The sequence below is a fragment of the Ranitomeya variabilis genome, chromosome 4, assembly GCF_051348905.1.
Source record: "Ranitomeya variabilis isolate aRanVar5 chromosome 4, aRanVar5.hap1, whole genome shotgun sequence".
Lineage (NCBI taxonomy): Eukaryota > Metazoa > Chordata > Amphibia > Anura > Dendrobatidae > Ranitomeya > Ranitomeya variabilis.
Genome location: NC_135235.1, coordinates 732725614 through 732739257, shown reverse-complemented (window position 1 = coordinate 732739257; position 13644 = coordinate 732725614). Strand labels below are relative to the sequence as shown.

Genomic DNA, 13644 nt, shown 5'->3' with positions numbered 1-13644 from the left:
TTCCCACCTGGAATCTGAGACATAATTGCCAAATACCCCGATCTGTGGTCATCAACCAGAAGAGACTTATTAAGGCTGGTTTCACATTTGCGGTTGTGTCCGCAGCGTTTGTACCGCATATATCCGCATGCGTTGTGTATTCCTATATTTAACATTATCGACGCATGCGTTTTTGTTTGTTCGCGTTTTGCCGCGTTTGACGACGCATGCGTCGTCTCGTCGTTTGCGGCTTGGCGCGGAGATAAAACATGTAGTAATTTCTAGAGGCGTCTATATGCCGCCTGGAAACGCATGCGGTCGATTGCGCAAGTATTGCGACAAAAAAACACATTGCTGTCTATATGAACGCATGCGTTTACAAGCACATTCGTTTGGTTGCGTTCTTGAACGCATGCATTTCAATTGAGAAAAACATGTCTAGACAATGATAAGCCACCCCCCACCATCAAGGTGATAAAGGGAGGGTGTGGACAGTTGCAGGTCACTTCTCAGCAGACAGCCAAGCAGAGCAGACGGACCACAGTGGACAGCCAAGCAGAACAGACCGCCACCACCATGACATCCGCTGTTCCTGCTTGGACCTCCTCCACTGACACCACGATGCAGCAGGACCCAGGCATGGCCTTCCGCTCTACAAGCGCTATGGACTCTGGTATGGCTGCATGCTCTACGAGCACTATGGACTCTGGCATGGCTGCACGCTCTACGAGCACTATGGACTCTGGTATGGCTGCACGCTCTACGAGCACTATGGACTCTGGTATGGCTGCACGCTCTACGAGCACTATGGACTCTGGCATGGCTGCACGCTCTATGAGCACTATGGACTCTGGCATGGCTGCACGCTCTACGAGCACTATGGACTCTGGCATGGCTGCATGCTCTACGAGCACTATGGACACAGTGCAGCCGGACCCTGACAGGTCACCCACCAGGACCATGCCACGACATATGAGCCCATCAAGGCTTACCAGAACCCAGCAGTCACAGAAAAAAAACAAAAAAAAACCAGCGGACTCTTAGCATTCCTCCCCCTTCACCTCCCAATGTGTCTGTAAATGTCAGGTTTCTCTCACCCTTCCAGTGCGTCTCAAGCCTCTCATGTGTCAAGCCCTATCCCCGAACTACCAGACCCTTCTAGTTTCACTGCCCCTTCTCCTGCCACCTCTGCGTCGTCCACGGTTAGCCAGGCCTCAGTGCTTCACATCCCCCCGTTTACATCACTCTACCCCAAGCCGGCGCAGTAAATCAATTTTTTGGTTGTTACAAAATAAAAAAAGTTTGATTTGCCACAATTATGTTTGGTTTATTGTGTCTTCCGCCGACGGCAACACACACCTACTTTTTGGGCCACATCATATCTCCAGTAGTTTAAAAATAAAAAAATGCAGCTTTGTGTGTCTTTAGTATACAGGTATGAGGTGGGCCAAAAAATATTACATGTATCTCCATAATCTCTTTTTGTCTGTGCCTAGTGTGGCAGTCTGAAGAGAAAATGGTGGAAATACAGCGCAGACTTCTACTGAACAGGTCAGGTGTCAAAAAACTCATTAGTTGGGACACCTGACCTGGTGAGTAGAGAACTGCCTTGTATAACCACCACTTTCTCTTCTTTATGCATAATCTATTCCACACAAATTGAGGGGACAATGGTGGTCACTACATATCTATGCTCACCTGCACAGGTGTCAGAAATAGTGAATTCATGAGGCTGTAATATGTGCATGATGAATTCATTATTTCTGACACCTGACTTGATGAGTATAGATAGTGTGACAGTCATTGTCTCTTCAGTTTGTGTCCAATGGATGCAGCAGAACAGAATCAGGACGCAAGGACGTCAACAAACTTACCAATAAAGCAACATGGCTGCCATAACACTAGAAGTATGTGGCCAGTGTTTTATATCAGTATTTGTAAGCCAAAACAAGGAGTGGAACAATTAGAGTTACATTATGATATTAACATAATAACTAGCACCTCTGCCTTTATCACCCACTCCTGGTTTGGGATTACAAAAAATGATATTAAATACAGATCAAATATTGCAAGTTTAGTACAGGCTTGGTTTGGAGAGGAAAAAGATAGGAGACACGGTCAACACAACCAAAACTAAAGTTTATTAATGAGAAATATTATAAAGTTTATTAATGAGAAATATTATCATTGTAGAAAATAACTGGTACAGATCGAATTACAACTGGACATTTACACAACATTGTCCTGCCATGACAAACGTCCAATATCTGAATCAAAAAAGGCAGCAAATTGGTCCCGCATGTGACCAACTGCTGCAGTTGACCGCAGCGGGTGATGCTGGAAATCGGGCAGTGGGTGTGCAACTGGTTCATCCAGTTCAATGTTGGGTTGCTCCTTAACCATTATACAATTGTGCAGAACCACACAGGCTTTGACCACCTCGACGACTGTTTCCACTTTTAGATTTATGGCTGATGCAAGAATGCGCCATTTAGCGACCAGAATGCCAAAGGTACACTCTACTGTTCTTCGGGCCCTGGTCAGTCTGCAGTTAAAGATCCTTCTAGTGTGGTTCAAGTCCCGACTGGAATAGGGCTTCAGTAGGTTTTCACACATCTGAAAGGCCTCATCCCCAACCATAACAAATGGCATTGGTGGTCCTTGAGTGTTGGGGAGAGGTTGTGGCGGGGGAAAATTGAAATTGTTGCCATACACACGGCGGCCCATATCCGAGTTCTTTAAAGTTTGGGAATCGTTGCCACGTCCAAAAGCACCAATGTCCACGGCGATGAAGCGACAGTTCGCATCAGCAATTGCCATGAGCACAACAGAAAAATATTTTTTGTAATTGAAGTACTCCGATCCTGTTCTGGCTGGTTTGATAATGCGAATGTGCTTTCCATCCACCGCTCCTAAACAGTTGGGGAAATCACACACACTCCAGAATTTCTCCGCAATTTCTAGCCAGATGTCCAAGGTGGGTAGGGGTATAAACTCATCCCGGAGTACATTCCACAAAGCCCGGCAGGTGTCCGCAACTATTCCGGACAGGGTGGATATTCCAAGCCGGTATTGGAAGTGGAGGGATGATAAACTCTCTCCGTGGCCAGAAATCTGGAAGAAAAGCAAACACAAAACATTACAATCTATTCTTTTTATGGTGTGGTTACGCTAAAGAAAGGAAAATACCCCAAAAATACATGTCTGAAAACACTAAATTTGGACTGTCATTGGTTTAGATTTTGAACGTACCTTAATGTAACCCGCAGACGTTCCTCGGGTGGAATCGCTCTACGGAGCTGGGTGTCCTGTCGCCGTATGGGTCCTTGGACACGAGAAAGCAAATCCCGGAACGAGTCTTGCGACATTCGTGTGTATTCCTGGAATTTCTCCGGGTTGGCATTAAGCTCGGCATAGAGCGTGTGGTAGGCTCCACGGCTCTCACGTAGTTCGATAATGGTGTGCCTCCAAAAACGCCTACGTTGTCTCCTTCTCCATCTTTCGCGATTTCTGTCTTGCTCCCAAGCAAAAGCACAGGCAAGAAACAGTTTGAAGCTGAAATCCAGGTTGAAATAAAAGCTCTCCATGCGAAAATCCATCATGACACAGGATACAGTAGCAAACTGTTAAAATTTCAGTAGCCCTAGTGTCTATATATATATATATATATATATATATATATATAGATCCCATAATACACGCCCTCTGTAGTCCCATTGGCGGTGTCTGGTTATCTAGATTTTTCTCTTGTGAAATTTCTCATCATGCGCACCAAAAACGCAAACGCAGGAAAAAACGCATGTAAACGCGTGCAAACGCAACGTTTTTTTAACCGCATGCGTCAACGCATGTGTCAAAAAAAACGCCGCGTTTGTACGCATTCATATGCGTTTTTTCCACCACTTGCGGATGCGTTTTAAACGCTGCGGATTTAAACGCAAATGTGAAACTAGCCTGAGGTACAATTGAAGTGGAGACTTTCAGGTTTTATTTTTAAACAGAATTTTTATTGAATTTTCCAAAACAATATACAAATAGTATAAGGCAAAAAGACTTTTTCCGTGACATATTGTAATTCATAGTAGTGAAAACTTTATTATATAGCTTGTGTTTAACATTTTTTACAATTTTCAAAGTTTGAATTTTTATGCCCTAAAATTAGAGAGATATGTCACATAAAATAGTTAATACATAACGTTTCCCACATGTCTACTTTACACAATTTTCTGAAACATTTTTTTTGCTAGGACGTTATAAAGATTAAAAGTTGACCAGCGATTTCTCCTTTTTCCCAAAAAATTTTTTTTTTAATTTACAAAACAATTTTTTTAGGGTTCACCTAACATTTGAAGTGACTGAGCTGCCTATACATCAGAAAATACCCAAAAGTCACACCATTCTAAAAACTGCACCCTTCAAGCTGCTCAAAACCACATTCAAAAAGTTTATTAACCCTTCAGATTCTTCAGGTCCTTCATAGGAATTTTTTAAAGGTGGAAAAAAAATGAACAAAAAAAAAATGAACATTTAACATTTTTTTCCACAAAAAAAATACTTTAGACCCAAGGTTTACAAGAAGAAAATGGACCCCAAAATTTATTGTGCAATTTATACTGAGCATGACAATACCGCATATGTGGAGGAAAACCACTGTTTGGGTGCACCGCAGAGCTTGGTAGGGAAGGAGCGCCATTTGACTAATTGAATGCAAAATTTGCTGGAAGAATTGGCAGATTCCATGTCACGTTTGAAGAGCCCTTGATATGCCTAAACAGTGAAAATCCCCCTCAAGAGATGCCATTTTGGAAACTAGACCCCTCAGGGAATGGATCTAGATGTGTGGTGAGCACATTGAACTCTCGAGGGCTTCACAGAAGTGTATAACATTGAGCCGTAAAAAATCACATTTTCCTCACAAAAATATTATTTTAGCCTCAAATTTTGCATTTTCATAAGGGAAACAGGAGAAATTGCACCATACAATTTGTTGTGCAATTTCTCCTGGTTATGCGGATACCCCAAATGTGGGAGAATACTACTTTTGAGGCACAGTGCACAGCTCAGAAGGGAAGAGGTGCCATATGGGAGTTCGGATTTTGCTGAATGGTTTGAGAGTGCCATGTCACATTGGCAGAACTATTGAGGTGCCAGGACAGAACTCCCCCCATCATATTACAAACTACACTTAATGAATTCATCTAGGCGTGCAGTAATCATATTGACACCACGTGTGCCTCACAGAATTTTATACCATTGAGCGGTGAAGAAACGAGTAATTAAATTTTTAATTACATTTTTTTTGTTTTAGCCCCAAATTCCAAATTTTTCTAAGGGCTAATAGGAATTTTTTTCAAACAAACTGAGGTCCATTTTTTCCTGAGTGCGTCAATAACCTACATGTAAATTGAGAAATATTTTTGAGGCACAGTGCAAAGCTCATTAGTGAAGGACCGCATACTACAGTGCAGATTTTACTGTTATGGTTTGCGGGTGCCTTAACCCTCTCGGAGAGCCCCTGAGTTGCCAGAACCCCCAATAAATGACTCCATTTTATAAAAAAACACCTCTAAATGAATTCATCTAGGGGTGTAGTTATACTTACCTGGCAGGGGAGATACCATGATCACTAAGGTGGTTCTCCCAGGGTGAGGCTCATCCATTGCACTCCGGGTGTGCTGACCCCTGCGATTTCCCCAAATGCAAATGCCACCTGCTTAACCCAGCAGGAAGTACAGCGGCGTCTAAAAATAACTAAAATTGACAAATCTCCGGGCCCGGATGGGATACACCCCCGAGTACTGCAGGAACTAAGTACAGTCATTGATAGACCATTATTTTTAATCTTTAAAGACTCCATAATAACAGGGTCTGTACCACAGGACTGGCGTATAGCAAATGTGGTGCCAATATTCAAAAAAGGGGCAAAAACTGAACTCGGTAATTATAGGCCAGTAAGCTTAACCTCTACTGTGGGTAAAATCCTGGAGGGCATTCTAAGGGATGCTATGCTGGAGTATCTGAAGAGGAATAACCTTATGACCCAGTATCAGCACGGGTTTACTAGGGACCGTTCATGTCAGACTAATTTGATCAGCTTCTATGAAGAGGCAAGTTCCGGACTGGACCAAGGGAACCCAGTGGACGTAGTATATATGGACTTTTCCAAAGCTTTTGATATGGTGCCACACAAAAGGTTGTTACATAAAATGAGAGTAATGGGGATAGGGGAAAATATGTGTAAGTGGGTTGAGAGCTGGCTCAGGGATAGGAAACAAAGGGTGGTTATTAATGGAGCACACTCGGACTGGGTCACGGTTAGCAGTGGGGTACCACAGGGGTCAGTATTGGGCCCTCTTCTTTTTAACATATTTATTAATGACCTTGTAGGGGGCATTCAGAGTAGAATTTCAATATTTGCAGATGACACTAAACTCTGCAGGGTAATCAATACAGGGGAGGACAATTTTATATTACAGGATGATTTATGTAAACTAGAAGCTTGGGCTGATAAATGGCAAATGAGCTTTAATGGGGATAAATGTAAGGTCATGCACTTGGGTAGAAGTAATAAGATGTATAACTATGTGCTTAATTCTAAAACTCTGGGCAAAACCGTCAATGAAAAAGACCTGGGTGTATGGGTGGATGACAAACTCATATTCAGTGGCCAGTGTCAGGCAGCTGCTACAAAGGCAAATAAAATAATGGGATGCATTAAAAGAGGCATAGATGCTCATGAGGAGAACATAATTTTACCTCTATACAAGTCACTAGTTCGACCACACTTAGAATACTGTGCACAGTTCTGGTCTCCGGTGTATAAGAAAGACATAGCTGAACTGGAGCGGGTGCAGAGAAGAGCGACCAAGGTTATTAGAGGACTGGGGGGTCTGCAATACCAAGATAGGTTATTACACTTGGGGCTATTTAGTTTGGAAAAACGAAGACTAAGGGGTGATCTTATTTTAATGTATAAATATATGAGGGGACAGTACAAAGACCTTTCTGGTGATCTTTTTAATCATAGACCTGAGACAGGGACAAGGGGGCATCCTTTACGTCTGGAGGAAAGAAGGTTTAAGCATAATAACAGACGCGGATTCTTTACTGTAAGAGCAGTGAGACTATGGAACTCTCTGCCGTATGATGTTGTAATGAGGGATTCATTCATTAAATTTAAGAGGGGACTGGATACCTTTCTGGAAAAGTATAATGTTACAGGGTATATACACTAGATTCCTTGATAAGGCGTTGATCCAGGGAACTAGTCTGATTGCCGTATGTGGAGTCGGGAAGGAATTTTTTTCCCCATGGTGGAGTTACTCTTTGCCACATGGGGTTTTTTTGCCTTCCCCTGGATCAACATGTTAGGGCATGTTAGGTTAGGCTATGGGTTGAACTAGATGGACTTACAGTCTTCCTTCAACCTTAATAACTATATGTAACTATGTAGTGATCATGTTGACACCACGGGTGTGTCACATACTTTTATATCATTGGGCAGTGAAGAAAAAACAACTACATTTTTAACACCAAAATTTTGTTTTAGTCTCAGATTTTACATTTTCACACAAGTGGGTAAAAAGGGCACCTTAATTTGTCCAACAAGTTCTATTGAATGTGGCAATACCCCATATGTGGCTGTACAGTAGTGCTTGGCCATACTAGAGACTTGGAAGGGACAGAGCGCTATTTGCCTCCTGGAGCGCAGATTGTGCTATAATAGCTTGCGGACTCCATATACAGAGATTTTGACTCCATGGGTGTTTTCCAGAAACAAGCAGCAATGAATGTTGCCTAGTCAAAGTTGCAAACTGTCGTTGTAGTGACCAGTACGTTGTAGTGACCAGTATGCTGCTATAATCAGTATGTTGCAGGCACCAGTACGTTATGCCCAGCTCGTGCTTCTGGAGACACACACCCATTAGTTAGGCGGGCTCTTGTTGCTTTAGAAATGCCAAATGTGGACATTATATGTGGTTTAGTTACACTGTGGGGTTCAGAAGGGAGAGGGGAGGCATTTGTATTTGAGAGTGCAGAACTTGTTGAATTTCTTTGGAAAGTTATGGAGCCATTTCACTTTTCCAGAGCCTTTGTGCTTCCAGTAATGTGGAAGCCCCCTATATTTCCGTTAACAGATGACAGACCTGAGTGGGAACTTGCTTTTTTGTGGATTGATTTGAAGCTTTTATTGGGAACATTTTACATAATGTTTGGGATTACATTTATAAAGCGCTCTACGCTGAGCACTTACTCTGGGGCTTCCATCTAAATCTCCAAGGGACGAGATTCAGATGAAACCCCCGGGATCCATTCACTTTAATGAGGCAGCAGAGTTATTCTGAACTTTCGTCTGGCCTCTGTTCAGCTTTGTCCTTCTATTCAGAAATGCACAAAACTGTGGCCGACAGAACTTTTATGCAGTCCTAAAAAGATGGACACCATCGGTTCACAGGTCCTATGGCATCCACAGTGTCTCCATCTAACTCACTATAGGGAATATTCTGCTGGGATTCAGTCTGAATCACATACGTCAGAGATTTACATTGGTGTAAGCGCTCAGCGCAGAATAAATGTGAGCCAAGCCTTACTGCGATCTTTGGTGAGACAGAACAAACAAAACAGCAGGTGAAGAATTGGTTTTATTTATTTTTTACATTATTATTATTTATTTATATAGCGCCATTAATTCCATGGTGCTGTACATGAGAAAAGGGGTTACAGATAACATTTACAGTAAACAAATTTACAATGACAGACTGGTGCAGAGGGGAGAGGACCCTGTCCTTGCGGACTTACATTCTACATCATTCCTCATGCAGTATAAGCGATTAGGCAACTTTACTCTTTGGTTCAGTGATACCAGATTTATATTGTTTTTTTGTTTGGCTGCTGTCACACACTTAAAAAATGCTTTTTATTGCGCATCACCATATCATGTGAGGGCATGTTTTTTGCGAGACGAGTTGACGTTTTTATTATTATGATTTTTGGGAGGAAGAATGAACAAAAATCAGCAATTCAGGATTCTTATTTTGTTGTTATGTCCCTCCGCATGTGGTAAAATTGATAAGACAGTTTGATTACAGCGATATCACAGTTTTATCTTTTTAATGTTTTGGCACTTTCACACAAAACAATTTATAGAAAAAAAGCTTGCAATTTGTTTCCATCTTTTCAGTTAGCCATTAAAAGGTATCAACCACTGAGGACTCTCAATTCTAAATATTATTCTATCTACTGGCTAACACGGTACCAAGATATATATCTTTCCTGTTGAAAAAATTATTATTTTTGCATTCCTTTATTCTGAGAGCTATAACCTTTTTATTTTTCCACTGATGGATCTGTATGATGGCTCCTTTTTTGCAGGCAAGATGACGTTTCAGCGGTACCATGTTTATTTATATTTATTTTTTTGATCGCTTTTTATTCCACTTTCTGTTCAATGGTATGATGACAAAGCATTGTTTTTTGTCTTGTTTTTTATTTAATTTTTATGGTTTCACTAAAGGGGTTAAATAGTGGGACAGTTTCATAGGTGTGTTTGTTCTGGATGCGACGATACCAAATGTGTACTTTTATTGCTTATATTTTTTTTATTCAAATATTTATGGGTACAATATATTTTTACTTTTTATTTTTGATTTTTTTTATATTTTTACATTTTTTTCTAAACTTCTTTTTTTTTTTTTTTTTTTACTTTCTTTAACTTTTTTTTTACTTCGTCCCACTATGGGACTTTCATTTTTTCCAGGCTGATCACTTGTATAGCATGGGGATACAGGAGCATCCCTATGCTATGCAAACTGTCACCGCTGCTCTGACACACAAAGTTGCCGATTATGATAAAGCAACTTTGCTAGCTCAGGTCATCGTCACAACATTGGGTCACCATGGCAACGATCAGGACCCCACAAAGATGTTGCAGGGTCTCCGAACCAAAGGCAAAGAGGCGGTCTGCTGTGAGCTCGATCACATCACTTAGGGGATTAAAGTACCGCAGGACCGGTGTGGGACCACTCCTGGCACTGAGTGTCGGGTGTCAGCAGTCAGAATCAGGTGAATCCCAGCGGTGATCGTGTTTGCACAGGCCGTGTGAGAGCAAAATTGTCGAGATGTCAATATGACCCAGGTTACAGGGACATATGGATACGTCCAAGGTGGGAAAGGGGTTAAAGCCAAACATGAGGAATGACAAGGGATTGCCTTAATAGTGGACAACCACTTTAAGAAAATGCAATTATTGGTTAAAACATTTCCAACATTCTGAACATGGAAAAGGCTTCTCCCCTGTGTGACTGCTCTGATGTTTATTACGAGTTAATTTCTGTGCAAAATATTTTCCACATTACTAACATGAAAGAGGCTTCTCCCGACTATGAATTCTTTTGTGACTAACAAAATCTGATATCTGTTTAAAACATTTCCCACATTCTGAACATGAAAAAGGCTTCTCCCCTGTGTGGGTTCTCTGGTGCATAACAAAATCTGATTTATGCTTAAAACACTTCCCACATTCTGAACAGCAAAAAGGTTTCTCCACTGTGTGAGCTCTCTGGTGCTTAACAAAGTTTGGTTTCTGTGTAAAACATTTCCCACATGCTGAACAGGAAAAAGGCTTCTCCCCTGTGTGAGTTCTCTGGTGCACAACAAGATTACGTTTGTGGTTAAAACATTTCCCACATTCTGAACATGAAAAAGGCTTCTCCCCTGTGTGAGTTCTCTGGTGACTAAGAAGATTTGATTTATTCACAAAACATTTCCCACATGCTGAACAGGAAAAAGGTTTCTCCCCTGTGTGAGTTCTCTGGTGCGCAACAAGAATAAATTTATGGTTAAAATATTTCCCACATTCTGTGCAGGAAAAATACTTCACCCCTGTGTGAGTTCTCTGGTGCCTAAACAAATTTGTTTTCTGGTTAAAACACTTCCCACATTCTGAACAGGATAAAGGCTTCTCCCCTGTGTGGGTTCTCTGGTGTGTAACTAGTTTATATTTGTGGTTAAAACATTTCCCACATTCTGAACAGGAAAAAGGCTTCTCCCCTGTGTGCGTTCTATGGTGCACAACCAAATCTGATTTCTCGTTAAAACATTTCCCACATTCTGAACAGCAATAAGGCTTCTCCCCTGTGTGGATTCTCTGGTGCTTAACCAACTCTGATTTTCGGTTAAAACATTTCCCACATTCTGAACAGGAAAAAGGCTTCTCCCCTGTGTGAGTTCTATGGTGCACAACCAAATATGATTTCTCGTTAAAACATTTCCCACATTCTGAACATGAATAAGGCTTCTCCCCTGTGTCAATTCTCTGGTGCTTAAGCAAATATGATTTCTGGTTAAAACATTTCCCACATTCTGAACAGGAAAAAGTGTTCTCACCTGTGTGGGTTCTTTGATGTATAACAAGCTTCTGTTTCTCGATAAAACATTTCCCACATGCTATACAGGAAAAAGGCTTCTCCCCTGTGTGGGTTCTCTGGTGCTTAACCAAACCTGATTTCTCGTTAAAACATTTGCCACATTCTGAACATGAAAACGGCTTCTCCCCTGTGTGGGTTCTGTGGTGCGTAACCAAAGCCGATTTCTGGTTAAAACATTTCCCACATTCTGAACAGGAAAATGGATTTTCCCCTGTGTGAGTTCTCTGGTGCTTAAACAAAATAGTTTTATGTTTAAAACACTTCCCACATTCTGAACAGGAAAAAGGCTTCTCCCCTGTGTGGGTTCTCTGGTGTGTAACTAGTTTATATTTGTGGTTAAAACATTTCTCACATTCTGAACACGAATAAGGCTTCTCAACTGTGTGAATTCTCTGGTGCTTAAGCAAATATGATTTCTGGTTAAAACATTTCCCACATTCTGAACAGGAGAAAGCGTTCTCACCTGTGTGAGTTCTTTGATGTATAACAAGCTTGTGTTTCTGGTTAAAACATTTCCCACATTCTGAACAGGAAAAAGGCTTCTCCCCTGTGTGGGTTCTCTGATGCTTAACCAAAACTGATTTCTCGTTAAAACATTTCCCACATTCTGAACAGGGAAAAGGCTTCTCCCCTGTGTGGGTTCTCTGGTGCGTAACTAGTTTATATTTGTGGTTAAAACATTTCTCACATTCTGAACATGAATAAGGCTTCTCACCTGTGTGGGTTCTTTGATGTATAACAAGCTTCTGTTTCTCGATAAAACATTTCCCACATGCTGAACAGGAAAAAGGCTTCTCCCCTGTGTGGGTTCTCTGGTGCTCAACCAAAACTGATTTCTCGTTAAAAGATTTCCCACATTCTGAACATGAATAAGGCTTCTCCCCTGTGTGAATTCTCTGGTGCTTATACAAATATGATTTCTGGTTAAAACATTTCCCACATTCTGAACAAGAAAAAGCGTTCTCACCTGTGTGGGTTCTTTGATGTATAACAAGCTTGTGTTTCTGGTTAAAACATTTCCCACATGCTGAACAGGAAAAAGGCTTCTCCCCTGTGTGGGTTCTCTGGTGCTTAACCAAAACTGATTTCTCGTTAAAACATTTGCTACATTCTGAACATGAAAACGGCTTCTCCCCTGTGTGGGTTCTGTGGTGCTTAACCAAAGCCGATTTCTGTTTAAAACATTTCCCACATTCTGAACAGGAAAATGGCTTCTCCCCTGTGTGGGTTCTCTGGTGCTTAACCAAAACTGATTTCTCGTTAAAACATTTGCTACATTCTGAACAGGAAAAAGGCTTCTCCCCTGTGTGGGTTCTCTGGTGCTTAACCACAGCTGTGTGGGTTCTTTGGTTTATGGTATTTCCATATTCTGAATGTGAAAATGACTTCTTTTCTTTAGGAGCAGATTGTGTTTTAATGCTTATTGTGTGACTTTCATTTTCCTTTGTAGTCAGTAATAAATCAGGAGACAGGACCTGTTTCAAAAGATCAGATGACAGAACTTTGCTGTGAAGGGATGATGGTATATCTGAAGTCATGGCATTCAATTCAGTTGCATCCTGTGGGATTTCAAGATCATCCGATTTAAAAATTGAAGATGTCAGCTGTCCCTCTGATCTCCGGGTGCAGTCATCTGCTAAGAAAAAAACAATTATTTTTGAATAAAATATCATTGAATTTTATATTTTTGAACATTTCTACTTAAAAGGGAGTCGGTCACCCCAAAAATGGCCTATAAACTAAGGCCACCGGCATCAGGGGCTTTTCTACAGCATTCTGTAATGCTGTAGATAAGCTCTCGATGTAAACTGAAAGATGAGAAATAAAGGTTAGATTATACTCACCCAGGGGCGGTCCCACTGCGGTCCGGTTCGATGAGCATCGCGGTCTGGGTGCCCTATTGAGGGCAGAGCAAAGTACTCCAGTGCGCAGGCGCTGGGAAAGGTCAGAGGCGCCCGCGCACTGTAGTTCTTTGCTCTGCCCTCAACAGGGCAAAGTACGCCTGCGCCGGAGCCGCGGCAGGAAGACAAGAAGAGGACGTCATCCTATGAAGATGGGAGGCGCCGGACCCGAACCGCGACGCCCATCGGACCGGACCGCAGCGGGACCGCCCCTGGGTGAGTATAATCTAACCTTTATTTCTCATCTTTCAGGTTACATCGGGGGCTCATCTACAGCATTACAGAATGCTGTAGATAAGCCCCTGATGCCGGTGGCCTTAGTCTATAGGCCATTTTTG

General features: G+C 41.8%; 1 protein-coding gene and 1 pseudogene across 1 annotated transcript in view; one reads left to right on the top strand and one right to left on the bottom strand.

Annotated features, from left to right (window-relative positions):
- The first annotated feature begins 5573 nt into the window (after positions 1–5573).
- On the top strand, positions 5574–5699 carry LOC143771332 (U1 spliceosomal RNA; annotated as a pseudogene).
- Positions 5700–8111: 2412 nt separating this feature from the next.
- Positions 8112–13644, bottom strand: part of LOC143767925 (uncharacterized) — a 74901-nt gene continuing 69368 nt past the window's right edge. Inside the window, exon 13 of the mRNA XM_077256444.1 lies at positions 8112–13041. Coding sequence (XP_077112559.1) covers positions 10334–13041 — 2708 coding nt within the window. The 3' untranslated portion in view covers positions 8112–10333. The remainder of the gene's footprint in view (positions 13042–13644) is intronic.